The sequence below is a fragment of the Lynx rufus genome, unplaced genomic scaffold, assembly GCF_022079265.1.
Source record: "Lynx rufus isolate CCGP_SWC_20201006 ecotype Redwood Valley unplaced genomic scaffold, mLynRuf1.p SCAF_7, whole genome shotgun sequence".
NCBI classification, from domain to species: domain Eukaryota; kingdom Metazoa; phylum Chordata; class Mammalia; order Carnivora; family Felidae; genus Lynx; species Lynx rufus.
In genome coordinates, this window is record NW_025814889.1 from 94,042,275 (window position 1) to 94,069,491 (window position 27,217).

Consider the following 27,217-nt stretch of genomic DNA (forward strand, 5'->3'; position numbering starts at 1 on the left):
CAAAAATTTTAAGACTATTTGAAATATGGATTTATATCCACTAATGATAAAATGAGGCATTTTGTGATATCATTATAATGATATCATAGCCAGACATTTAAAAAATCTTTATTTCATCCTTCAAAATGATATATTTTATGTGTGTTCATGGTATTAAAATGTTAACATGAAATAATATTTGCATTTATGTATACTATGGCTGCATTTTTTAAGTGTTAGGGGTATAGGGGCACCTAAGTGGCTCAATCAGGTGAGCATCCGACTCTTGATTTTGGCTCAGGTCATGATCTCACAGGTTGTGGGACTGAGCCCTACATAGGGCTCTTTGCTGATGCTGAGGAGCCTGTTCAGTATTCTCACTCTCTCTCTCTGCCCCTCCCGGGTCATGCTCTCTCTCTTTCTCTCTCAAAATAAATAAACTAAAAAGAAAAAAAAAAGGATTTGTTAAAAAAATAATAATAATAAAATAAAATGCCAGGGATATTTTTTAAAAGTTTGGGGAGCATAGGGCTAAACTATGACCTGCAGTATGTTAGAATCAAACTCACGTTCCTACAGAGATTACGGCATTGACTGACTTGAATGAAGTAATCAAAATGACAATATGTGTTAGTATTTATGGATTTGGATTTGCCTTCTCCAACCATAAGGTCTTTGTCTATGTGTTGTCATCCAACAGGTGGAATGTGTTAGACCACCTTTGGGGTATCACATTAGTTCAAAGCAATCATCTTTCACTGATAATTCTCCACCTTTTCCTAATTCACAGAGTAGATTTTGTAAGCTATGTCTTACTCTGTGACTCCACCCACTTAGACAAACTTGACTGGACTAAAAGTAGACTCCTATAAAATCTGAGCTAATCAGTTGCTTTCTCTTTAGATTTTGTAATTGAAACTAAGACAGATAGCCATTTTCTTGAATGGTGCTTATTTGAACGCTGGAACTGAGGTTGCCATTGCTGCATAGATGTGTGTATGGAAAAGGATGGAAAGTTCTGTATAGAGAAGAAACAGATGTACAGAAAACCTTAGAACATTAGTTACCTCCTTTCCAACCTCTTTCTTACTCTTTGAAAATATTTTGATTTTATATTGTTTATGTTGTTGGAGTGATATGATTGTGGGAAGGGAGGGTAACAGGCAAAGAATATGGACAGCCTCTAGAAGATGGAAAAGGCAAAAAAATGTATTTGCCTCCAGAGCTCCCAGAAGGAACGCAGACCTGCCAACACCTTGATTTTGGCCCAGTGAGATCCATTTTGGACTTCTGATCTCGAGAACTATAAGATAAGGAATTTTTATAGTTTCAAGCTACTACATTTCTGGCAATACCATTATCAAATTTCTCTCAAGGCACTCTGGACTTTGAATTCTGTATAAATTTGAATAATAGCATTTCAAAACTGAGAGGGACCTTCATTAGGGGACTTGAGGTAAAGAACTTGCCTAAGGTTACCTGGCTGGTCAGTAATGTCGAGATGAGAGCCCAAGTCTCCAATCTTTCATCTATGTACATTGATGACTATAAAATGTCTAGCAAAGAGGTTGGTATATAAAAGTACTCAATAAGTGGTAGAGTTTTTGCTTATTGTTTTCATTATTATTATGCATTTTCTTTTGTAATCTACAATAATATTTCATTTCTTGAACATTGCTAAGTAAGCAGGTACCCTGTAACAAGCTGTTAAAATCATCAAAAAGGCTAACCAGGGAGTGAGTGAGGAATTAGCTGGTCAAGAAGTAGAAGAGGATAAGGCCTACACATTCAGAGTGCTTATGCACTTCAGATTCCAAAAGAGATGGCTGCAAGGTTGAGCTGCACTCTTGACATGCACGGAAACACAATATGGAACTTAGGAACTGTTAGTGACTCTGGTACACCATATTTTGAGGTGGTCTTCAGAAGGACAGCACCCTGGGAGGTAAAGGAGGACCAAACTATATCCGTCCCCATAAGGTTCCAAAGTCTAATATAAAAAATCTTAAAAGCAGCCGCCGGGGGTGGGGACGGGAGAGGGGGCAGAAACCAATGCCCTTCAAAGAAACAGTCTCACTGACAGTTGACTTTTTGTAGGCAACAGCAGAAGTCAGGCCCTGGGATAATTTTTAAGTGTACTGAAAGAACCTAAACCGCTTCTCTCATCACATCTCCCCTACCCACCTCCCTCTTTCACTTATAAGGACCCTTGCGGTTACTTTGGACCTACCAGGAAATCAAGGATAATCCCAGATCCTTAATGTAATCGTACCTGTGAAGTTCCTTTTCCAACGTAAAGTAATATATTCACAGGTTCCAGGCATTGGGATATGGACATCTATGATGGGCCATTATTATCCTTACCCTATTACTAATCTAAAAAAAGGTCTCACCCTTTATCATGAGTAGCTCTTTCCTTCTATAAAGCCCCATGGAAAAAAGAAAATCAGTATTTTCAAGAAGAGGATAGGGCATTTTGCATATTACCTCATTTAAAACACCATCAACTTTCAACCTTGGTGAGATAAATATTATTACCTGGAGCTTACAGATTCTGCGATTGACCATGAAAGAGATTAGGTAACTTGACTGAGGTCATCTAGCTGGTAAAAGTGTCTTACTAGTAATTGTATCCACAGCACCAGATTGGTCTATCAGACTCCAACTAAGCTTTTTCCACCATACCAAGTAGAGGTGGAATGTATATTGTTTGGCTTACCATTGCGTGAAAGGTTTCTGTATCTTAGCAAGCACACTCTAATTTGGTGGGCTTCGAACTGGGTGAAAAAGAAATAAAGAATGGAGTAAGGTTTCAAACTGGAGAGACATCTTCGACTAAAGTATGACAAAAGCTCTTTGGGTATTGACCACGTGATCACGTTTAAATCACTTACCTTGTATTTGGCCTCAGTTCCCACATTTGTAAGATGAGATGTTTGGACCTAATGACACCTTTTCCAGTTCCCTTCTCGCTCAGACATTCTATGGTTCTAAGACAGAAGCCACTTTCCTCAAGATACCTCCACGTTTGGGGGGGGGGGTGGTCTCTAGGATGACCGCATTCAAGTTAGAAAACCAACTGCGATCTAAGGAGGAAAAAACGGCGGGCAAAGAGCGGGGAAAGAGGAGATGAAAGGAGCCGGTGACAGGAGATAGAGATGCAAACAGAAACAGCATGCAAAAAAACCTAAGTGGCTTGCAAATTACTCAAGATAACAATCCGCGGGAATCCAACGTTTACTAGGCAAATAAAACTGCGGGTCTCTGAGGATGCAGGGTTAAGAACGCTGTTTTCACTCTCAAGGCGCTCACAGAATGCTGGGTTATACTTCGTATTTAATCGTGGACATAAAACTTCCACCTCTCTAGAAGCCTTGGCCGTGAGAATTGTAAGAAAAACTGAGAAATGAAAATATTACAAAACGGTGGAGTGTGCTAGAGGCAACGTGAAAACACAGTCTCTGGAAACAGCTGGGACGTGCCCCTAAACCCCAGGCCTAACACACAAAAGAAGCCGCGTCTGCCCGCAGGGACGCAGGCTTTTACTCCGCGCTGCCGAGCGGGCGGGCTGCAGAGGCGACCGCCGCCCCCGACCGCCCCCGGTCGCCCCCGCCTCGTCCCTCGGGCCTCGGAAGTGACGCAGCGCGCCCCGCCCCCGCCGCTAGATCCGCTGCTGCTGCCGCGGCGGGCAGACCTGCAGGAGGCGGCGGCGGCCTCGGCCGAGGGAAGATGGCGGACGGTGTGGACCACATAGACATTTACGCGGATGTAGGCGAAGAGTTCAACCAGGTACGTGAGGGCCCGGGCCCACGCCGCCGAAGCGGGCGGCGCTGCGGTCCGGACGCTGACCCTGGGCTCGCCGTGGGCTGTGAGCCGGCGCGGCTGCAGACCGTGCGCCCTTGCCTCTTGTGGGCCGCGCCGTCCGATCCCGGCTCTGCGCCCCCCTCGCCCCTCGTTCTACCGCATCGTTTCGCGGGCCGCGGGCGCTGCGGCCCGCCACGGGGCCCGGAGCGCGGACGCGGGCCGCCGTGCAGCCGCCGCCGGCCCCTCCCTCGCCGCCGCCACCAGCTCCATTGTTGGCGGCGGCCGGCGGGCGCTTCCCGCCGCGCTAGGCCCGGGCGGTGGGGCCGCGTGTGCGCGGCGGGGAGAACGGGCTGCCGCCGCGCCCCCTCCCCCGCCGCGGGGTCGAGGAAGAAGCCCGGCGGGGCGCGCGCCGGCCGCCGCCTCTTCCCCGGCCCTGCAGCTCGGGCTCCGATTCCTCTCGTCGCTCCATTTTGTCTCCCCGGCCGCGCACGGTCGCCTCATGGAAGGCCGCATTCATGGCCCTTTGTATACCGCGCGCCCAGTTTCCTGGGCTCCTGCTCGAGTTTCCGACAGGTTTCGGCGTGGCGCCTTCCTCCTCCTCCCTTCACACTTTCTGAAGGCGGCTTAGGTGTGGGCACGTTTGCAACAAGTCGTCGTTTGACTTCTGGACCATCGAGCGTGTTTAAAAATCGGTGCGTGGGCCGTGCTTCGGTGGTTCAGGTCTTGCAGTGCCGTTGAGGCCCAGTTGTTCTTGGCTTTTGTGATGAAAATACGTGTGAAGATAGGTGGCCTGAACCAAAAGGAAGACTTGGAAGCGTAGTGGTTGGATGGAAAAATAAGATGGTTGCTCACCAAGAGATAAGAGGAGTTGCTAAAATGAAGAACGTTCGGCCGAAATTCTTTAGTACGGTGTAAAAATAAAGGGTTGTAAATAAGACCCGATTTTCAAAAAGCAAAATGTTAGATGTCTTCCCAGGGATTTGCTTTACGTTTTGAAAGGTAGGAGAAAGTGAGAATGCAAGGTTTTTCCGGTATCTCACAAGCCACAGTTGACTAGAAGAACTAGCCGCGGAGCTGTGATGTCTGATGTTGGGCATCTTTGCAAAAGATCTCGTTTGTTACTAGAGTAGTGACGTGTAAGCTCTAAACCTGCTGTTCACATCTTTGCTGCCTTTATGTAGTAACACATTTTAAAAAATTAAATTGTGCCTAACTGTAGTGCACCTAAAAGCTTGTTTTTTTATGCTTTCCAGGTCTGTAAGAGAAGCTTAATACAGTGCTACTGGTTAATGTGTTTTTCTTTTTTGTTTTTTTTTTCCTCCTACATTAGAGACTTATTTTTTTTTTAATGCTTATTTATCTTTGAATGAGAGAGAGAGAGAGAGAGGGAGAGAGAAAATATGAGAGAATATCCCATGCAGGCTCCCTGCTGTCAGCACAGAGCCAGATGCGGGGCTGGAACTCAGGAACCTGAGATCATGACCTGAGCCTAAATCGGAGGCTTAAGGACTGAGTCACACAAAAGCCCCTACATTGTTTGTGACTAGGGGCTGAAGAGTATTTAAAAGATAGGGAAAGCTAGAAATCCTTACTGTTCTTGTTTTCACTAATGACTTTGTGCCCCAGGTTTAAGTATTAGAAAAAAAAAATTTTTTTTCCAACTAGCTTTAAATGTGTGCTACTCCCTTAAAAACTGGTTAGTGTAATCAAACGTTACGTTTTAAAGTCTTCGTGCCTTTTATTGTGTTTATATTTTGGACAAGTGATGCCTGAGTTGTGTCAGTGACAAATTAGAAAATTATCTTGAGTGCTACAGTCAGATTCTAATGCTTTTAAGGTCAGTAGACACAAGATCTCTAGGAAGTTTCTTTTTATTTATCAAATGGGCATAACATTCCATCTAAAAGAAGGCCATACCCACAAGTAAAGGAACAATTAAATGTTCAAGATTTCTTCATTAGCTTTTCCTACAAGAAAATACATTTGCTTTGCCTTTTTCCTTATGATAAAAGAAGAATTTGGGTACAATTTTAGAAACTGAACTTTCTTCAGGACCTCTCCATCAGAGATTTTTTTTTTTTTTTAGGCTTTCACATACTTAATTTGGGATGGGCATTTCTCTAATACATATAGCTGGAAGGAGTGATAGATACTTGTTTATCCCTGTGCAGTAACTAGTGCTGACTGAGCAGGAGGTAAGAAGAGATTAAAATTTTGTGGCCCTGATGAGGAACTATTTGTAGGGTTCTCTTAAAAATGTAGCTTTTTGTTGATTTGAACTTGTAGCATTTTATTTCACACATAGTTGTATAATTTTACCAGTAAATTTTTATACAGTACTTTTGAATACATTAATGGGATTAAATAGAGGCTTTGTTTTTGTTATCATTTTGCATAGCGTTGGCCTTTGTTATCTATTGTTTGCTGTGGTAATTCTTGCACAAAAAGATGGTTGGTCATTTTCAAGGTTAATCCTCTTTTTTAAAATGTTACTGTCGTTGAAATTTTTTCCTGAAATTTGATCAGAATTAGATGTAATACAGAATTATTCCTGATTGATTTTTCACTTTATTGTGAGCTGGCAACCTTCTTTCTACTGGTTGCTAAAGTAAATTATGACTTACTATAGCTGAGTAAAGTGTTTTACTAAGTATAATCAATCTTGACTTATTTTGGCTTCTAAACTGCTGTAAACCTTCAAAAAAACTTTATTCTTCATGTGAGGTGCAGTTTTAATTGCATTTGTATACTCTAAAATTCTCTGTAGTCTATTTTCCATTTTCTTCTGTTTGAAGTGATACTTATGAATCCTTTTTCAGGTGTATTTTATGAAGCTTTCTTTCTTTCATATTTCAAAAAATAGGAGACATCCAAGTGTCTTAGAAGAAACTTCAATTTGGGGATGGGGTTGAGAATAAGTTTAGTGAGACTATCGAGTTCCTTTCTTCACCAGATGAATTTAAGAATGGAGAATAAAGTTGGAGAAAGGGAGAAGGCACAAGGGACTTTGCTATTTTATGGGTGCTCTTTAGTTCTTAAATTGAAGGTCTTTGGATGTAACCAAATTGAGAACAGTTGCTCCAGTGGAAAGAGAATTTGAACTACTTCCAAACCTCTACATTACTTGATCTGGAGTTGAGAAGAAAGCAGTTCTGTTTCAGTCTCTATAGTATATGTCAGTCCAGTTTGAACTGGGATTTGTGTTCTAATGTGGTAGTTACTAGCCTACTATTTAATATAATTATAGACTTTTTTATTTTGACCAAGACTAAATAAATTTTTAAACTCGGTTCAAAATACATTTCTTGATTATTTGTTATGTGCCAACAAGGAGGGTTACAAAGTTCAGTAATCTCTACCCTTAGAATGCTCTGTAGTGGAGGTGAGGGACTCTACATAATTATAACACTCTGGCAGGTCATGTATTGTAAAACCCACTCCTTTATGTGTGTCTTTATCTGTAGCTTGTTTGTTGGTGGGGGGGGCGGGTAAAAAAATTCTAGGAACCTCAGGAAAGTTTATACTGTATACATTGAAGTGTGTGTTTTGCTTGTTTGGAGATCAAAACCTCAGTATAGAATTTAGTTACTGATCTGTCTGCCGGTAGATCACTGATAGCAGTGCTTATTTAGTAATCTGACCACCCAGCTTTAAAATGAAAATGTATATAGGTTGTGGCTAGGGAAAAATTCATGTAGAAGTTAAGGACCTAGACATCCTCGTAAGTCAACTTGCCTTCATTCATGAGTCATTATACTTTATATTTAATCATTGTGTATTTGCTTTAGCCAGTTGTTTAGCCCATTTTGAAAAATAAGTTTATTGGACAAATGTCAGTGAAATCTTGTCTCTGATAAATTTATGTTTAATAGAATATCCTCTGAGATAAAACTGTGGTTGAGAATGAGGTAGGTATAGATTGAGAAACCATGGGAGAAATATTAGGGGAACTAGAACTCTTAGTTTTATTATTTATCAGTGTAGTTTATCTTTATTTAAAAAAATTTTTTAATGTTTATTTTTGAGAGTGAGGGACAGAGGATGTGCAGGAGAGGGGCGGGGGGGGGGCTGTGGGGACACAGAATCTGAAGCAGGCTCCAGGCTCTGAGCTGTCAGCACAGAGCCCCGACTCGGGGCTCGAACCCATGAGCCTTCGAGCTGTGAGATCATGACCTGAGCTGAAGTCGGCCACCCAACCAACAGAGCCACCCAGGCGCCCCATTTTATCAGTGTAGCTTTATCAGCTGCCTGTGAACTGTCCACTTTGTGGTTTATGTGGCATATTTTTAGTACCAAGTTGGCTTCCTTACTGTTAGTTGAGCTTTTTACAGGGATTACAGACGAATTTTCAGATCTCCTCATACTGTAAGTAGATAAAAATCAGAAGATGATGTATTTTTTATAAGGATAAATATGTATTAGATTATCTGCTGTTGGATTTTGCATGCTAGTATTTTTCTTCCATGGTATGGGATACATTTTGTAAATACGAACTGTAAACCTCTCCCTCCTTTATATTTCTCCAAATGGAAATGACTATTAAATTCCTTCCTTTTTTGTTTTTGTTTTTTTAATAGAGGGGCTTTGAAATAAGTGGCTCTTACTGTACCATGCCTGGTATTTATATAATGCAGGAAAGGTATTATTACAATTTCAGATCACCAAAGGCCACGTTGGGCTTATTAGGGAGAATGAAGAGTGTAGTACTGTTATTCCATGGTCATCCCGGTAATAGTATATACAGTATATACATAAAATTAAAATTTTATGGGAGGTGATAAGGAAAGTATGTCTAAAGATAAGTCTTTGGAAGGAAGAAGATGGTGGTAATGAAAAAGTTAAGAAACATTGCCTTTAAAAAGGACCTAATAGAATTTTCGTTATTTTACTATCCATGTTATTTTAATGTTTTCACTGATGTGGCAACAGCTACTTGTATATCACGTAGACTATAATCTTGAAGTATAAAATCTTGAAAGGATGCCTTGCCTTTATAATGCTTGTAGTAATTTAGAATGTAGGAAATGGAAAAAAATCACTTGGATTTTTTAACAAATCCGAAGAACTTTTATTTTACTGGAAGTTATATATAATGTGCAGCTCTGTTAGTAGATTAATTAGTATGAAAAATAGATAAAGACTGGGCAGTGTTTGGCATCTGAAATATTTCGAGGGGTTGTGTTGATTTGGGTTGGTTGGTTGGTTGGTTTTTGAATGCCATTAAAACTTCCTAAAGGTAGGGCGCCTGGGTGGCGCAGTCGGTTAAGCGTCCGACTTCAGCCAGGTCACGATCTCGCGGTCCGTGAGTGTTCGAGCCCCGTGTCGGGCTCTGGGCTGATGGCTCGGAGCCTGGAGCCTGTTTCCGATTCTGTGTCTCCCTCTCTCTCTGCCCCTCCCCCGTTCATGCTCTGTCTCTCTCTGTCCCAAAAATAAATAAACGTTGAAAAAAAAAAACAAAAACAAAAAAACAAACAACAAAAAAAAACTTCCTAAAGGTAATAATTTGAAAAGATTCTTTCCATAGTGGAACTTGACACTGTTGACCATTTCTCTTTGACAAAGTAGAAGCTATTTTTTTGTTCAGTAGACATTCAGAGCTCACCTTTTTTTATATGACCTGTGATATTATGTTGCCTAGTTACAGAATATGCATGCCCCCCCCTTTTTAAAGTGGGAACAGAAAGTAGATGTGGTGTTATCTTTTTTTATAATGAGGATAGATGTGATATGCTGAAGCTGAAGGAAGATTACTGACATTAAAAGAGTATATGCTGAGTTGCATTTTTAGTAATGGTAGCAAATGTATTTAGATTCATTAATATTTTTTCACCGCATTCAAATGCATACTGTTGGGGCTACAAGTACAGGCTGTGGCCTTGAAACAAAGTGAAGCTAACTATTCCACGTGGATATCAAACCCCAGGACCCTGATCTCAATTAGCATCATACTTCAACCAATTGGAAGCAATCCAACTACCAGACAAAATGGCTGATCCTAAATATTGATAGAATCATATCGATATGGAAAATTGGTTGGTGTCAACATAGCAATTTGTGGATGGACAAAAATAGTAAGTGATTGTGATTCACCAGGTCAGTGTAGCTGCGATTATGCTTATAAATTATTGTCTACTTAAGTGTGTGTACATTTTCCAAGATTTACAACTAATGAAAAATCAAATAATGTGTTAACCTATTTCATAACCCTTTAAATAATCCTTGCATTCTTTTTGACTCTCCCTCAGACCATATATTGTGACTATAGTTTCTGCTAAGGAGGATGGAAACACAGCTCCCTTTGAATAATAATAGTAATAATAATAATTCCATTTGATAAAGTACAGAACCGGATTGCAGGAGTTTAAAATGCCCACTACCCCTTGTGGGAATCTTTTTAGTATCTTAAGTGTATGGAACCACTGCTGCCACCAAGCTGCCTGAAGCTTCAGCTACACTGAAACTTGATAACAAAAATTCATCCTCTTTTTTTCTAATTTTCACTGTCACTGCAATTGGAACATGTTACTTTAAGAAAAACTCAGTTAAGAAAGATTATTTTGATATTGCTGTACAAACAAAATTATGGCATAATTTAGTGACTTGTGGTCTTAGTTTCTGCCCATTGCTAAAGATGGCTTTGTTGTTTAACTTACCTTGAGATCTTGGATTCCTTATTAAATAAGTCTTAGAGACATTGGGCCTCATAACAAAATGTTATGTAAAGATGCTGTTATATAATTAGTAAATTGGTTAACTCGGTTATGCAGAAGGTTACCTGAAGATGACTTTGTAAATTTCAGATCCCTTTGTGCGTATAATTGGTATTTCCCCTTTTAGATTTTTTTTTCTTTTTTCTTTAAAAAAAAAAAATTTAATTTTGATGCCCTTCTGAATAACAAAACAGCTATTGAGCTCTGTTCCCATGGGGCCTATGATAACAATATTTTGTTGATCTGTTTACAGTCATATTACAAATCCTGTCTGTGGGTCATTCTCTATTGTAATAGTCCTTAAAACTATTAGAACTATTAGCTTCTCATTATGTGCCATTTATATAACATTTCATCCTTAATAAGTTATATTAATGAGAGCATATAGCTTATGTAGCTTATATCTGAACTCAAGTTTGTTGTTTTATAATTGTAATTGCTTCTCTTTTTATTATCTCAAATATTCTACCTCATAAGAAAGATAAAATAGTTCACATTGATTTAGATACTTAGTGATGGAAAGGAAGGAAAATAATAGTTTTTCTTCGGATTCTGGCTAGTCAAGCTTGTGGCCTTTACTAAAGGCAATTTAAGTGGGGTTGAGTGTTCTGCCAATGTCTGCATTTCATTTTTCTTGTACTTACTTAGGGTAGAACCTGTCTTTTTCCTTTTTCTGCTATTTACATATGTTTCTTTTTTGTTTCTTTTTTTTCTTACCATTTAGGCTTATAAGGGGCATTCTGTTGGTGACACTCAATGGCAGAGCTTTACTAGATCCTTGTTCATATCACTTTTCTCTTGCTAATTGACTAGATATCTTTTGCTAAATTGACTGCAGATCTAAGAAGTCTAGTAAGCATTAACTCTTTATTGACTGAGAATAATGGAACTATCACTAGATACTAATTTGAATAGTCTTACTCATTTTATTTATAGTTTCTCTTTTCCTGTTGATTTGTTACGATTTTGGAATAATTTAGGTACCCACATTTCTTCATCCCTTCCCGTTGGCTTAGCTCAGTGTTCTTTTTTCTAAAACTAACATCTTTCACAGAGTTGAAAAACAAGATTCTGAGTATCATAGAAAATAATAGTTGTATTTTTCTGCAGTTAAAGATTTATAATGGATTTAAGTTTTGTTTGTGATATTTTTGTATTGTTTTTTAAAGTCCATCTATTTGCATTTATGTACTGTTATTTCTACTTTCAGAATATTGTACTTCCAAGAAAAGTTTTATATTGTTACTGTATTTTGTCTACATATTCTTTTCCCTGAGGAACGTTATTTCCTGTATTATAACATATATCAGTGGGAAAATAGCATTTATTGTGTAAAAATTCACTTTAGAGGCACCATTCAAGATTACATCTATGGCCTAAAGATTTGTACAGAGATCTTTGGGGCTTTATTTTCTACTGGATTTTTAAAATAGTTGAATGAATTTGTATTCTTATTATTTAGTGGTAGTCTGACTGTTGTATAATCTAGGGCATTATTTCTGTGTCTCAGGAAGCTGAATATGGTGGGCATGATCAGATAGATTTGTATGATGATGTCATCTCTCCATCTGCAAATAATGGAGATGCCCCAGAAGACCGTGATTACATGGATACTCTCCCACCAACTGTTGGTGATGATGTGGGTAAAGGAGCAGCACCAAATGTTGTCTATACGTATACTGGAAAGAGAATTGCATTGTATATCGGAAATCTGACATGGGTAAGTAAACTTAATGTATGAATTAAATTTATTGGTAGTTAGTTTTGAATTGTTCACGTAGTTAATCTGTTCCATTTTTATAAAATAAAAATTTGTAGGGGAGGGTGGGTGATGGCATTGAGAAGGGCACCTGTTGGGATGAGCACTGGGTGTTGTATGGAAACCAGTTTGACAATAAATTTCATAGTATTTTAAAAAATACTAATAAATAAATAAAATAAAATAAATTGTTGATTTGTTGCTCTATATACTTGTTTATGCAGTGAGGAGGGAAATACAAATATGTTTAGAACATTATAAATTTTGTGGGTTTTTTGGTGTTTGTTTTTTTTATTAAAAAATTTTTTTAATATTTATTTTTTGAGGGAGAGAGCAGGAGCGGGGTAGAGGGAGAGAAGGGGACAGACAGAGGATCTGAAGCAGGCTCTGTGCTGACAGCAGAGAACCTGATGCAGGGCTCAAACTCATAAACTGTGGGATCATGACCTGGGCCAAAGGCAGACTCTTATCTGACTGAGCCACCCAGGGGTCCCTATTTTTTTTTTTTTAATATTTATTTATTTTTAGGAGAATGCAGGCCGGGGTGGGGCACAGAGAGAGGGACAGAGGATCTGAAGTGGGCTCTGCACTTACAATCTGACAGCAGTGAGCCTGATGTGGGGCTCAAACTCACAAACCACGAGATCGTGACCTGAGCCGAAGTGATGCTCAACTGGCTGAGCCACCCAGGTGCCCCTAGAACATTATAAATTTTAGATCTAGTTTTGAATTTTGTGGTCATTCAACTTGTTTTGGTAGAGATTCCAGTTAAATATAGTTCAGTTATCTTGAGTTTAAATGTAATATTCTTTTTAACCTATTACTACTATACTTACAGTATCCTAGTTTTAGAAAGAAGAATACTTACATAAGGTCTGAAACCAGGATTCAGAACTGTAGGGAAAAGCACAGTACGACCCTGGTTTTTAAAAGCTTTCATTATTAGGGAGGGTCTCCTGGTTGGCTCAGTTGGAAGAGCGTGCGACTCTTGATTTTGGGGTTGTGAGTTTGAGCCCCATGTTGAGTGGAGAGATTACTTTAAAAAAAAAAGTTTTCAGCATCTAATTTATATTTCAGGCTTGTTGAGTTTCTTTCCTGCTTTTAATGTTTATTTATTTTTGAGAGAGAGCGTGCATGTGTGCGTGAGCAGGGGAGGGGCAGAGAAAGAGGGAGACAGAGAATCTGAAAACAGGCTCCAGCCTCTGAGCTGTCAGCACAGAGCCCAACATGGGACTCGAACTTGGGAATGGCGAGATCATGACCTGAACCAGCCAGGCTCACCTCATCTCTCTTAGAAACATTTACTGCATAATTTGAAAGTTCAAAAATCGTCTATAAATTAACTTTTGTCACCTTTCTTAAGTAGCGTTTTATTTTTAAATGTTCACATTTTTAAAAAACGAACCCATCTCCATAATCATTCAGTCTGAGCAATTTTATAATATTGGAGACTGTAGCAGTGTAGTTGTGAGGAGTGTGATTGCTAAATAAAACTGAATCTTAGCTCCTCCATTTATTACTTTTATGATCTTAGACAAGCCTTTTAACTTTTGTACCATGTGTGAAATGGGAATACTAACAGGACTTAATATAGGGTTGTTTTAAGAGTTAAATATCTGGTATAAAGTACAAGATAGGTACTCAATACATGTGCCTTTTTTTTTTTTTTTTTTTTAAATCTTATACTCAAACATAAGGTGGACTTTGTTTCCCAAAGTAATTTTCCTTTAGGGAGAGAAGTGATAAGTGAGATTGGTTTTATTAAAAATGTAACGTCATAGCAGTTTGAAGTTGGGAGAGACCAGAAATTCTTTAAAAGTAAAAAAAGTCTTTTATCTCTAAGGATATATACCTTCTAATTTCTGAAACTTATCAAAGGATGAAGTTAATGTCCTCAGGTGCTTTTGTGTCATTTAAAAATTGGGAGACCAACTGGCAAAATTGCACTTAGATTTGCACTGTTAATGGTCTTTTGTTTGTTCTGAGTTTACCCTTAAAAACTAAATTGAAACAATAAACATCTTGGTTATATTTTGATGGTTAATGAGGGGGAAATATCTTGCAGTGGACAACAGATGAAGACTTAACTGAAGCAGTTCATTCTTTGGGAGTAAATGATATTTTGGAGATAAAATTTTTTGAAAATCGGGCAAATGGCCAGTCAAAAGGGTAAGAATCTTGTTTTCATTTTTTTTCCTAATACGTTAGTAACTAGAGATTGTAATTTTGGTCGTAGCTACTCTTAATGTTAACCATTCACACGCTTTATTATCCACATTGGCAGAGGGTTCTTGGGCAGAGATAAGTACTTATTTTACTTACCTTGTGATCTAGCTCACTAAAACTAGTGAAACTGGAAGTGTGGACAGATTAGGTCTATTTAATTTTCCTGAGTTTTCTCTGTGGTTGAAATGACTTTTGAAATGACAGTTTGAAGAAGCATTATTATCCTGTGATTAAGGGATGGAGAAAGATGGGCAACTGGAAAATAATGTAACGTAAATGTTTTGCTCAGTTTTTTAAACTGATTAAATTATATGAATGAGATAGGATCATTATAGGAATATTGTAAAAAACAGATACCCAGAAGTAGGAAAATAAAAAGCTACAAGCTCACCATCCATAGGTAATCACTCTTAACATTTTAGTGAATATACTTGCAGGTTTTTTTCCTTGTGCTTATATTTTTAGTGGAAAAAGAAGGAACAGGATTACAATTCACAGGTTTTAGAACATGTTTGGTAAAATGAGTTAAACGTACTTATCCATAAATGCACATCCTCTCTTATGTCTTAATTCTTTCCATCATACCTGTGTGTTACAGTAATTATTTTACCTGGCCCAAGCCATTATTATCTCTTACTCGAACTTTTTTTTTTTAATTTTTTTTTTTCAACGTTTATTTATTTTTGGGACAGAGAGAGACAGAGCATGAATGGAGGAGGGGCAGAGAGAGAGGGAGACACAGAATCGGAAACAGGCTCCAGGCTCTGAGCCATCAGCCCAGAGCCTGACTCGGGGCTCAAACTCCTGGACCGCGAGATCGAGATCATGACCTGGCTGAAGTCGGACGCTTAACCGACTGCGCCACCCAGGCGCCCCTACTCGAACTTTTGTAATAGCCTCCTACCTGTGTTCTTGCTTTCACCCCAAATCCCCTATGGCTTATGCTATTACAAAATGTAAATATTGGAAAAAAGTGCCATCAATATTTGCCTTTTCAGATCTTCTAATGGCTCTCTATCACTAAGAGTAAAAGCCAGAATCTTAACTGTGGCCCTATAAGGCACTATATGATCTGTTTCCCCACCACCTGCCTGACCTTATTCCTACCACTGTTCACCTTCCTTATGCTGTTTCAGCAATGTTTGTCTATGCTGTTCCTCAAAAACACTCCTGCTTAGGAGTTTTACACCAGTTGTTTCTTATTTTTGGTTTGTTATATCCCCCAAATATCCACATAGATCTCTTTCTTTCTTTTTTTTTAATATGTTTGTTTACTTATTTTGAGAAAGAATCCAAAGCAGGCTCCACGCTCAGTGCAGAGCCCGACGCAGGACTCAGTCTCAAGACCATGAGATCATGACCTGAACTGAAATCAAGGGTCAGATGCTTAACCAACTGAGCCACCCAGGCACCCCACTTTCACTTCATTAAGGACTCTCCTGAAAGAATTCCCTTCCCTCATCACCCTATGCAAAATATTAGCTTCTGCTCATATCACTATAGGGTAGGAGCAGATAAAATTGAAATTTTATCCCCAGTTTATTTCCTTTCTTTATTTTTCTTTATTATAGTGGATTTTACTTATTTGTCTTGTCTCCAATTAGATTGTAAGCTCCACAAGAGGAAGGATTTTGTTTTGTTCACTCTTGTATCCCTAGCCCTGGATTGTGCCTGGCATGTAGGAGTTGGTGCTCAATACATATTTGTTAAATTAATAAATTCATTAAATTGTAAAAATATTCAATCTGATGATTTTTAGTATATTTACAGTTATCACTAATTCCAGAACATTTCATGACCCTCAGAAGAAATCCCATACCCATTAACAATTTGTCTCTATGAGTTTGCTTATTCCGAATATTTTCTATAAATAGAATAATATAATACGTGGTCCTTTGTGACTTCTTTCACTTAGCATAATGTTTTCAAGATTCAGCCATGTCTCAGCATGTATCAGTACTTAATTCTTTTTATGGCTAAATACTATTCCATTATATGGTTATATCCCATTTTTATTCCATCCATCATCTGATGGGCATTGAGGTTGTTTCCACGTTTGCTTTTGTGAATAATGCCCCTGTGAATATTCTTGTACCAGTTTTATATGAACATATGTATTCCAATTCTGGTAGGTGTATATATATACCAGTAGTGGAATTATTGGATTATATGTTAAGTGTATATATATATTATATATACACGTATATATGTATTATATAAGTATGTATGTAAGTATATGTATAAATATACATAAATATATATATATATATCTTTAATTTTTTTAATGTTTATTTTATTTTTGAGAGAGACAGAACATGAGCAGGGGAGGGGCAGAGAGAGAGAGGCAGACACAGATTCTGAAGCAGGCTCCAAGCTGTCAGCACAGAGCCAGACATGGGGCTCGAACTCACGAACTGTGAGATTGTGACCTGAGCCAAAGTCGACGGTTAACCGACTAAGCCACCCAAGCGCCCCTATGTTAAGTCTATGTTTAGCCTTTGAAGGAATTGTCAGATTATTTGTCAAAGTGACCGTACCATTTTACATTCCCGTCAGTAGTGTATGAAATTTTCAGTTTCTCTACATCTTCAACAGCACTGTTTATCTTATTGATTATAGCCATCCTAGTGGGTATGAAATGGCATCTCATTGTGGTTTTTGATTGACATTACCCTTATGGTCAGTGATGTTGAGCATGTTTGCACAGTGACATTATTCATAATAACCAAGAAATGGAAACAACCCAAATGTCCATCAACTAATGAATGGATTTTTTTAAATGTGTTGTATCCATATCATGAAATATTATTCAGCCATGAAAAGACATTGAGTAATGATACATACTACAACATGCATAAATTTTAAAGCCATTATGTTAAGTGAAAGAAGCTATTCATAAAGGACCACATATTGTATAATTTCATGTATATGAAATGTTCAAAATCGATAAATTCATAGAGATAGAAAGTGAATTAGTGCTTTCCTAAAGTTGGGGGTTGGGAGGAAATGGAGTCACAGCTAATGAGTATGGGCTTTCATTTTGAGATGATGAAAACGCTCTAAAATTGTGGTGATCGTTCTAAAACTCTGAATATACACTTATTGTACACTTTAATTGAGTGAATTGTATAATAGGTTGTTATTTTGAAAAAGCTAAGGATGAAAGTGTGAACTTGTATAGTTTTACCTTAAAAAAATATTTTCATTTTTCTTAAAGGTAAATTCATACCATTTCCTTTTTAATAACAGTAGCTTTGTTAATCCCTCCTCACTTTCTGTCTTTGCCCCTTTAAACATCTTTTAGGTTTGCCCTTGTTGGTGTTGGATCTGAAGCATCCTCAAAAAAGTTAATGGATCTGTTGCCTAAAAGAGAACTTCATGGTCAGAATCCTGTTGTAACTCCATGCAATAAACAGTTCCTGAGTCAATTTGAAATGCAGTCCAGGAAAAGTAAGCAATCCCTCAGAGGCCTTTATTAAAAGATGTGCATTTTTAGCCAATGTTGCTAGCATTTGTTAGATGTTACACTAGAGAAGTCATTTTAATGTTTAGTTCATTGGAGAATCCATTTTAGAAAGTTTATCCCTTAAATTTGATTTGATTACTGGTTTATGGCTATGGTCCTATATACTGGAAACTTACTCCCATTTTTCTCTAGATGTCACAGACCCAATATTATACAACAGTGTGCAAGTTCTATAGCTCTGCCAGTCTTGTCCTGTCATTCCCATCCTAGAGAAAGGAAGAAACTACATTCTAATGTTTAGATTGAAGGGAAGTTATGTGGATGTGTGTTATGGTGGGGGAGAAACCACTGATAACCAGAAAATACTCATTGATTTTCTGCTTGGCACCAAGATCTTTCACCACTTGGTAAAGTGAATATAGAAAAGATTGGCCATTAACAACACTTAGAAATGCTCTCACTTAAAGAGATAAGGTGGATAATCATGTAATTAACAAATTCAAGTGGCTGTTTTTCTTTTAATGTTTTAGCAGTTAAGACTTAACTGAAGAATATGATACGAAATTTAAATAATCTGTGCTTATTGAAATTCAGATTTCTGTTGGAGAATTTTAGTCTTGGCTGCTGCTGAGTATTGGTATTTTGAAAGTAACTCATATTTACCCACTGGAAATACATTTAACTCTGGATATTTTGAGACTTCAAAAGAACTTAAATAGATGTGAATGTTTCCATCCAGTACTTCTCATGTAGTTTGGACAGGCCCAAGACATCTGCAAGTTAGTATATAGCATATGTGAACTTTGAAGTAGAGTTATTTCTAAATAACAATGGTTACATTTCAGAGGACTATTTTAATAAATGCTATTTATGAGTATTTGGATATTTACAGCTACACAATCAGGACAAATGTCTGGGGAAGGTAAAGCTGGTCCTCCAGGAGGCAGTTCACGTGCAGCATTTCCACAAGGTGGTAGAGGACGGGGCCGTTTTCCAGGGGCTGTTCCCGGTGGGGACAGATTTCCTGGACCAACAGGACCAGGAGGGCCACCCCCACCTTTTCCAGGTAAAATTTTTCTTAAATTACCATGGATAAAATGTGTCTACCTTAATACCTCTTTTCCTTTTCTCTCTTTTTCAAGTAATGCATTATTAATGTGACTTACTCTCCTTGTTATGCTATTTTTGGAATCCAGGAAATTTGATCAAGCATCTTGTTAAAGGAACTCGGCCTTTGTTCCTGGAAACTAGGATTCCATGGCATATGGGGCACAGCATAGAGGAAATACCCATTTTTGGCCTAAAAGGTCTTTATTTTTCTCCAAACTTGCTTGACTTATATATAGAATATTTACATCCGTCTTATTTTCTTACCTCTTAAAAAATCCTTTCAAGACCATTTTTCCTTGTTTCACTTTCTAGCTTGGCATCAGAGTAGAATATAAGGTGGGTGATTTCACTGTAAGAAGTGTGTGTACACTGAAAGATGGAAACTATCTCTAAGCATTGTAATGTTTATTAACGTTTTTTGTTTCAATAATTTTTCTTAAGCATAAATTGAGCTGGTTAAAATTGTAAAGATGTACTTCACTTTCATAGTTGTTAGTGTAGCATTTACCATATGGGTTTCATTTAAAGAGAAAGAATCTTGGTCTGTGAGTTGTGTTTTAAAAGTATAATCTTGGCATTAAGGTTAAAATACCTTATTGAAGTGGTTTTTTTCTCTCTCCTTCTCTCTCCTCTATTCTATAGCTGGACAGACTCCACCACGTCCACCCTTAGGTCCTCCAGGCCCACCTGGTCCACCAGGTCCTCCACCTCCTGGTCAGGTTCTGCCTCCTCCTCTAGCTGGGCCTCCTAATCGAGGAGATCGCCCACCACCACCAGTTCTTTTTCCTGGACAACCTTTTGGGCAGCCTCCATTGGGTCCGCTTCCTCCTGGCCCTCCACCTCCAGTTCCGGGCTACGGCCCCCCTCCTGGTCCACCACCTCCACAACAGGGACCACCTCCACCTCCAGGCCCCTTTCCACCTCGCCCACCTGGCCCTCTTGGGCCACCCCTTACACTTGCTCCTCCTCCGCATCTTCCTGGACCACCTCCAGGTGCCCCACCACCAGCTCCACATGTGAACCCGGCTTTCTTTCCTCCACCGACTAACAGCGGCATGCCTACATCAGATAGCCGGGGTCCACCACCAACAGATCCATATGGCCGACCTCCACCGTATGATAGGGGTGACTATGGGCCTCCTGGCAGGTAAGTCAGTATGTATCTATGACAGTAGACTTGGTGTGTTATTTGGTCGGTAAAAAATACTCTACGTTTCATCGCCGAGGTTTGTTTTTGTTTTTGTTTTTTAATTATGGGCTTTTCCCCAGATATTTAATTTTCTATATTGTTTGCTCTTCTTAGAAGGGGCAGTATCATATGATGAAAACATACTAAACAGCGTTGGGAATAATCCCCTTCCACCACTTACATAGATGTGTGATTTAGAGCAAGTCACTAATTCATGGAGATTCCTTTCCATTATTTCTTAAGTTAAAAGAGGTTAATAAAGATAATAATAAAGATAATTTAAGTGAGCAAATGGGATCCTCAAACTACTTTTAAGATTTTAAAGTGAATCTCATTTACCTTTGATGATACTACTCAGAGCACTAAAGTTTCCTTCTTCGTTTTAGGAATTCGATCAATTTGTTGGATAGGTACTATTGATTATCTCGTTGCTGATCAGGAGTCCCGACTATCAAATTACTAACTTTTAATTGAAATGGAAACATTAAATGATACACAAGTATATTTGGGTAGACAAACACTTGTAAAACACAGTTGTGGAAATTAAAGTAATTAATGGTGATCCTTGGAGAAGAGCTAGGTGAAAACCATTATTTCTTTTTTTTTTTTTGAAACCATTATTGAAGTAAATGATCTCTTAGCCCCCTTCCAAAGTAATTTAAAAACTATCCATACTCAAAACATAATTTAGAGAGCTGTATTTATAATCTCTAAGAGCCATTTGAATTTGCCCTCTTTAATTACTTCTGAGTTTGTCATTTGATTTTATATTTTTAAACTATCACTGTTAAACTACTTTGTACTTTATTTTGTCTGAAAATGTCCTGAAGGAATGGATTTGAGAATCTGCCTAATTCCATGCAGTTGCACAGGCACATGGCAATAAATTTGATGTTGTAAACAAAGCACATTAACCATTATCTGTTCATAGAGGTTGCATCTTTATGACTGCCAAAAATGACTCTGTTTTCTTTAGAAAATAACTACTGGGCTAGTATAATTTCTTCTGTTCACTTTAATTCCAGTTAGTGACTTCATATTAAGTGTTCACCTTTAGAGGACAGGTGTGGGTTAGGTGACTTGGTTTGATTATAAAATTTGAGTTTCGTATCTTTTTCCTAACATAATAGAATTTTGATAGTATTAGGTTTTCAAGAATTGGAGGGTGATAGTTATTTATGACTAATTTTTTATTGAAAATTGGAGAAAACTCTTACATGAGATTTCTTTTTTTAAGAGGGATAGAATGGGTACAAGTCGCAGCATTTAGTTGAAATTATACATGGATTTTGAACAACTTATAATTTGGTCAGGATGTCTATAAAGTTTTGGGAATGAGAGTAATACCTTAAAAGCATGTAAAAAGATAGATTAGCTGTTTCCTCATTGCATTGGAATGAACTGCTGCTGCTTCCCTCAACTCAGTGTCCTACCTTGTAACTAGTAACTAAGATGGAAGAACGCTTACCTTTTCCTCTACTGTACATGTACAGTTGTTTTTTTTTTTTTGAAGTATAGTCGACATGTAATGTACATGTACAGTTTGCATAGTTGTCCAGCAGCTTTAGAAAGTTTTGGCATTTAATTCACTTTTTTCCAACAAATGTTTACACTTACTATCTTTTATTTGCCAGATACTCTTCTGGGGATTCAGTGGCAAACAAGATGATCTAAGATCTTGTCCCCGCCTGAAGTTCTTTTAATTAATCAGACATTTGTTATCCTTCTATTGTGAGTTGGGCCCTGTGCCTAGAGGATCCAAACAGAAATGTAACCAAATTCCTTGATTGTGTAGGGCTGTAGTTTTTGCTGTCAACATTTAAATGTATGTATATATAAATAAAAGAGCTAATAATGTGTAACTACCTTATGTTATAACATTCAGGACCGTTTATTATGTATGTTTTTGTATGACTGAAAAATATTATAGATCTATAAATACATTATCCCTGATCTCCAGAAAGACAAGGTTTCCAAGCTGCTACTTTATTTCAGCTGAAAGGTAGTGTTGTAGAATTTTGCTTAGACTTGCTCTCTTTGTAAGGTAAATAGCATGCTTCAGTCTGGAAAAGTAACTACTAGCTCTAAGACACTTGTCCCAAGCAACTAGTATGAATTGTTTTATACTGTTACAACTAACTGAAAAATGTGTTGAGTGCAACTTAAGGTTCATTTTTATTTTAAAGGGAAATGGATACTGCAAGAACGCCATTGAGTGAAGCTGAGTTTGAAGAAATCATGAATAGAAATAGGGCAATCTCAAGCAGTGCTATTTCAAGAGCTGTGTCTGATGCCAGTGCTGGTTTGTATATTTCTTCCTATATTGATATTTCTTATTTATGTTACTAGGAATGACCTAAAACTATGTGCAATCTTGAAGACTGGTAATTTATATTTAGTATTTATGTTCGTATTTCCAAATCATTACCTGTATTTATTTAAAAGAAATTGAGGGAAGTGATATGTCACAGTGCAGTGAATAGACCCATAATTTTAAATTCTTATATATGGATTTAAATTTTAGTCCTGACATGTAATGTGTTGGGGACCTTAAGGCAACTGATTCTCATATTTACAAATTAATAACCTGTGCTTCACATGTCTGTAATAATAAACAAACTGTGCTAATTTTACTCACATAAAAGCTTTTTACAAATGGTGAAGCCCTTAAAAAAGAAATGAAGATGTCTTCTGTAGTTACTTTAGTGTTCTTTTATAAAATGCTTTATCACTTTTATCCCAAATGATTTGGGGGTATTTTGGAAACAAAATTTATTTCATTTCAACCCCTCTCCTTTGCCTCATAGGTGATTATGGGAGTGCTATTGAGACATTGGTAACTGCAATTTCTTTAATTAAACAATCCAAAGTATCTGCTGATGATCGCTGCAAAGTTCTTATTAGCTCTTTGCAAGATTGCCTTCATGGAATTGAATCCAAGTCTTATGGTTCTGGATCAAGGTAAAACTTTCCTGTGTCATGTCTATTTAAAACTATTATGTTACAAATAGAAAAAATACCGTGTTTGAAACTTTAAAATAGGACTTTGATTTTACTTATTACTGTTCGTATAGCAGCTAGAGTTAGATTGTTTTCTTTTGTTTTGAATATTGAATCAAATGTCAGGTGTTTGCTTTTAAAACCCTTCAAAAGGGGCGTTGGGGTGGCTCAGTTGGTCATGTGTCCAACTTTAGCTCAGATCATGATCTCACGGTTCATGGGTTTGAGCCCCAGTTTGGGCTATCTGCTGACAGCTCGGAGCCTGGAACCTGCTTTGGATTCTGTCTCCCTTTTCTCTCTCCCCTTCCCCAGCTTGTGTTTTGTTTCTCTCTCAAAAATAAACAAACATTAAAAAAAATAAAACCCTTCAAGAAGTTTTGGTTACTCTTAGAATAAGACTGTAAACATTCAGGCACTGTGTGATTCCTGCCTGTCTTCGAAGCCTCATTGTGTACTTTACTCCTTGCTCACTATTCTGTAGTCACAATGGTCTCCCTTCTCTTTTCCTTGATACGTTAGCTCTTTACCACGTCACTGTTCTATACCGTTTTTTTTCAAGTTTATTTATTTATTTATTTAGAGAGAGCATGCATGAGTGGGGGAGGGGCAGCAAGGGGGAGAGAGAATCCCAAGCAGGCCCTGCACTACCAGTGTTGAGCCAGGCTCAGGGTTCAAACCCACGAACTGTGAGATCATGACTTGAGCCAAAAATCAAGAGTTAGACACTTAACCCACTGAGCCACTCAGGCACCCCACACTTTCTATACTTGATATTCCTTCTGCTGGGAGCCCTTTTTCCTCACTCTTCACAAAGCTGACTTCTTATCCTTCATGCCTGAACTCAGTCTAACTTCCAGGAGAGATCTCCAGGTTACTCTGTCATGTTGTTCTTTTTATTTCTTTTATAGTACTTACGGTAATCTATTTTTTATTGCACATTTCTCTTCTCTAGAACACATGTTGGAAAAGGGAAGGGCCTTACCTGTCCTGTTCACTATAGTATTTCTAATGACTAAACAGTGTTTGGTACAAGATGGGTGCTAAATAAATATTTCTTGAACAAGGAAGTTAATGAATGATCTGTTCGTATTTTCTAATTAGGTAATTCCTTTTTTTAGCAGTGCAGCTAACCTTGAAATTTTGCATATATTTGAAAGGTAGATCTTTAATCGTTATGTAATATTCATAGGCCTGTCTTTAGTGTACTCCAGTGTTAGAGTCTTCATTAAGATAAGGGAAGGGAAAAAAAAAAAAAGATAAAGGAAGGGAGCTTGTCTTTGTCATGATACCCAACTTCTTAATTACTACCTTCATGACCCAGTGTAAGTAAGGATCTTTGTATCTGAACAAATGTGTCATAGCTAAAGTCCATATCTTACCTAGTCTTCTTTTTAATTTTTTAAGTCCTAAGTAAGAATTGCTTTCTTGATCAAGGAGCTCAGCATCTAATAATGTTTGCTAAGTCTAGCTGTCTGTTACAAAAATACAAAATAGATGGTTCGACTTACAGGCAGTTGGATTTCCTTATTGTGAATTTCAGAACTTAGCAGAATTTCTAGAAGTATTTTAGGAAACATACTTTGATTAAATTACCTCATTTTTATTCTGTTTGGTTTTTTTTGAAGGTAGCTCATAAAACGTTTCTTTTTAATAACAATGTGAATTATTTCCCAGTCTTTTCTAGTGGTCATAAGTACTAAGTTTTGAATTCTGTTTCCCACCATGCCTTCCAGCCGCCTCCACCCCTGAAGCAAACATAAATATTATTAGAAAGTTTCTGGGGCACCTTGGTGGCTCAGTCAGTTAAGCGTTTGACTCTTGATTTTGGCACAGGTCATGATCGCACAGTTTGAGTTCAAGCCCCACATCAGGCTGTGTGCTGACAGTGCGGAGCCTGCTTGGAATTCTCTCTCCCTCTCTCTGCCCCTCCTCACTTGTACTTTCTTTCTCTCTCAAAATAAATAAATAAAAACTTAAAATATTAAAAAAAATTTCTTAGTGGAGTAGCACTCATGGTAAATCATATTTGGGTTAGTTATAAGTCTAAAATTGATACTACATATAGGTTTAGGTAACCTGTTAATGGGTGGTAATTTTATATACTTATCTCATTGTGTATTGAATAGTTTCATGAATTTTATGCCTAAAAAAACTATCTTCTATGCAGTCTTTAGTTTGAAACAAGTTGTCCTTTGAAGTTGTTTTCTCCCGTTACCTTTCTGTGTTCCTTCAGTAAATACTACATGTCTGATGCAGGCTATTAGATGTAATAGATGATAAGATGTATTGCCCTGGTGTGTCTGGATTCCAACTTGGGGGTGAATATTTTTAAAATTGAAATTTCTGTTTGTGTGGTGGTGGGGGGGGGTGGTTGTTGGTTTGTTTTTGGGGGAGAGAGAGAGAGAATCTTAAGCAGACTCCATGCTCAGCACGGAGGCTGACATGGGGCTTGATCCCACTATTGTGAGATCATGACCTAAGCCAAAATCAAGAGTCCGTTGCTTAACCAACTGACCCACCCAGGCGCTCCAAAAATGGGATTTCTCATTCATGCTTACAGGTGAGTTGGTAAGTCATTATTGGAAGTTCAGGATATCCTAAGTCTAAACTAGATTTACAAGGAATTTTTTGCTTTAGGTAGTAAATACTGCTATCCACTTACAGAGAGCATTAATCCAGTAATTTCTTTTAGAAGACGTGAACGATCAAGAGAGAGGGACCATAGTAGATCACGAGAAAAGAGTCGGCGTCATAAATCCCGTAGTAGAGATCGTCATGATGATTATTATAGAGAGAGAAGCAGAGAACGAGAGAGACACCGGGACCGAGACCGAGACCGGGACCGAGAACGTGACCGAGAACGCGAGTATCGTCATCGTTAGAAGGTGGGTATTTCTTGTTCCTGTTATATGTAGCATATGTGTTGTTAACAGTAATTATAACTCCAAGGCTGTTGTTTATACAGTATATACCTACATTTTAAATGGTCCAACTACTTGTTCTGAATTTAATCTTCTGGAAACCTCTCAGAGAAATGACAGGTAAGTAATGACAGGTAAAAAAAAAAAATTTGACCTTTTACCCTTGAATATTGCTGAATTCAAACTTTTAGATTGTTAATGGCCTTGCTTTAGCAAGAAAATAATCAAGAGGACTCATGTCTACTTCTAAAATCTAAAAATGGGAATTGTCATAATTACATACATAGTTTGCATGTAATTTGAAATATAAAATACAAGGAGTTAATCCATACACACACACACACACACACACACACACACACACACACACACAAAATGTGCTTGGGCTTTTAAATTGAAAGTTTCTCTCCTTGAACTAACTCTATCCCTAAAACTTTTGAAGAAAACCTAACACTATAATAGTTTATAATACAGAAGGATGATTTCTTAGCATTGAAAGCGCTTTTGTACTTAAAAAGTATTCCTTAGAAAAGACGTTTTTTCTGGCATATAGTTTTTGTTTTAAAATAAAAAAAACCATATCCTTTAATTTGCAAAGAAGATACGAAACTTAATTAAAACGGGTTCAGGGTACTCCATATCTAAGAATTTAAAATTGTATCAAATCATGCATCCCAGGTTAGAATAACCTTGAAATAATTTTCTTTGATGTTTCATTCATAAATCATAATCATTGTGTCTTTTTTTCTGTATTTTAAAACTATTTCTTGTGTACATTTTTCATAAAGTGGGAAGTTGTCTGTTTATACTTCATTTTCACGTGTAATTTTATTTTTATATTTGTGAACAGCATTTATTCATGTGAAAAGTAGGGGCAAGGCTCTATAAGGTTTGTGCATGTGACACAGTTTATTCTGTAAACAAAAACTTTTTCTTTATGTGTTGGTGGCATATCCAAATTAAATTAGGTGAAAACAAACCCCTTATAGGTAACTGTACTTTACACAATTATTTTCCATAGTCATGGGAAACACTGAAAATTTATTCATGCAG

The 27,217-nt window shown here is 37.7% G+C and overlaps 1 protein-coding gene across 4 annotated transcripts in view; it reads left to right on the forward strand.

Moving 5' to 3' along the window:
- The first annotated feature begins 3,670 nt into the window (after window positions 1-3,670).
- The window catches only part of CPSF6 (cleavage and polyadenylation specific factor 6), a 34,020-nt gene continuing 10,473 nt past the window's right edge, over window positions 3,671-27,217 (forward strand). The window contains exons 1-10 of one of the 4 annotated variants that reach the window (XM_047065270.1): window positions 3,671-3,768; window positions 12,004-12,213; window positions 14,318-14,421; window positions 17,783-17,928; window positions 18,837-19,010; window positions 19,141-19,251; window positions 19,697-20,201; window positions 22,430-22,545; window positions 23,051-23,204; window positions 25,936-26,128. In XM_047065270.1, the coding sequence (XP_046921226.1) occupies window positions 3,709-3,768; window positions 12,004-12,213; window positions 14,318-14,421; window positions 17,783-17,928; window positions 18,837-19,010; window positions 19,141-19,251; window positions 19,697-20,201; window positions 22,430-22,545; window positions 23,051-23,204; window positions 25,936-26,125 (1,770 nt within the window). In that variant the 5' untranslated portion in view covers window positions 3,671-3,708 and the 3' untranslated portion in view covers window positions 26,126-26,128. The remainder of the gene's footprint in view (window positions 3,769-12,003; window positions 12,214-14,317; window positions 14,422-17,782; window positions 17,929-18,836; window positions 19,011-19,140; window positions 19,252-19,696; window positions 20,202-22,429; window positions 22,546-23,050; window positions 23,205-25,935; window positions 26,129-27,217) is intronic. The other 3 variants (XM_047065271.1, XM_047065272.1, XM_047065273.1) reach the window with 3 other exon arrangements.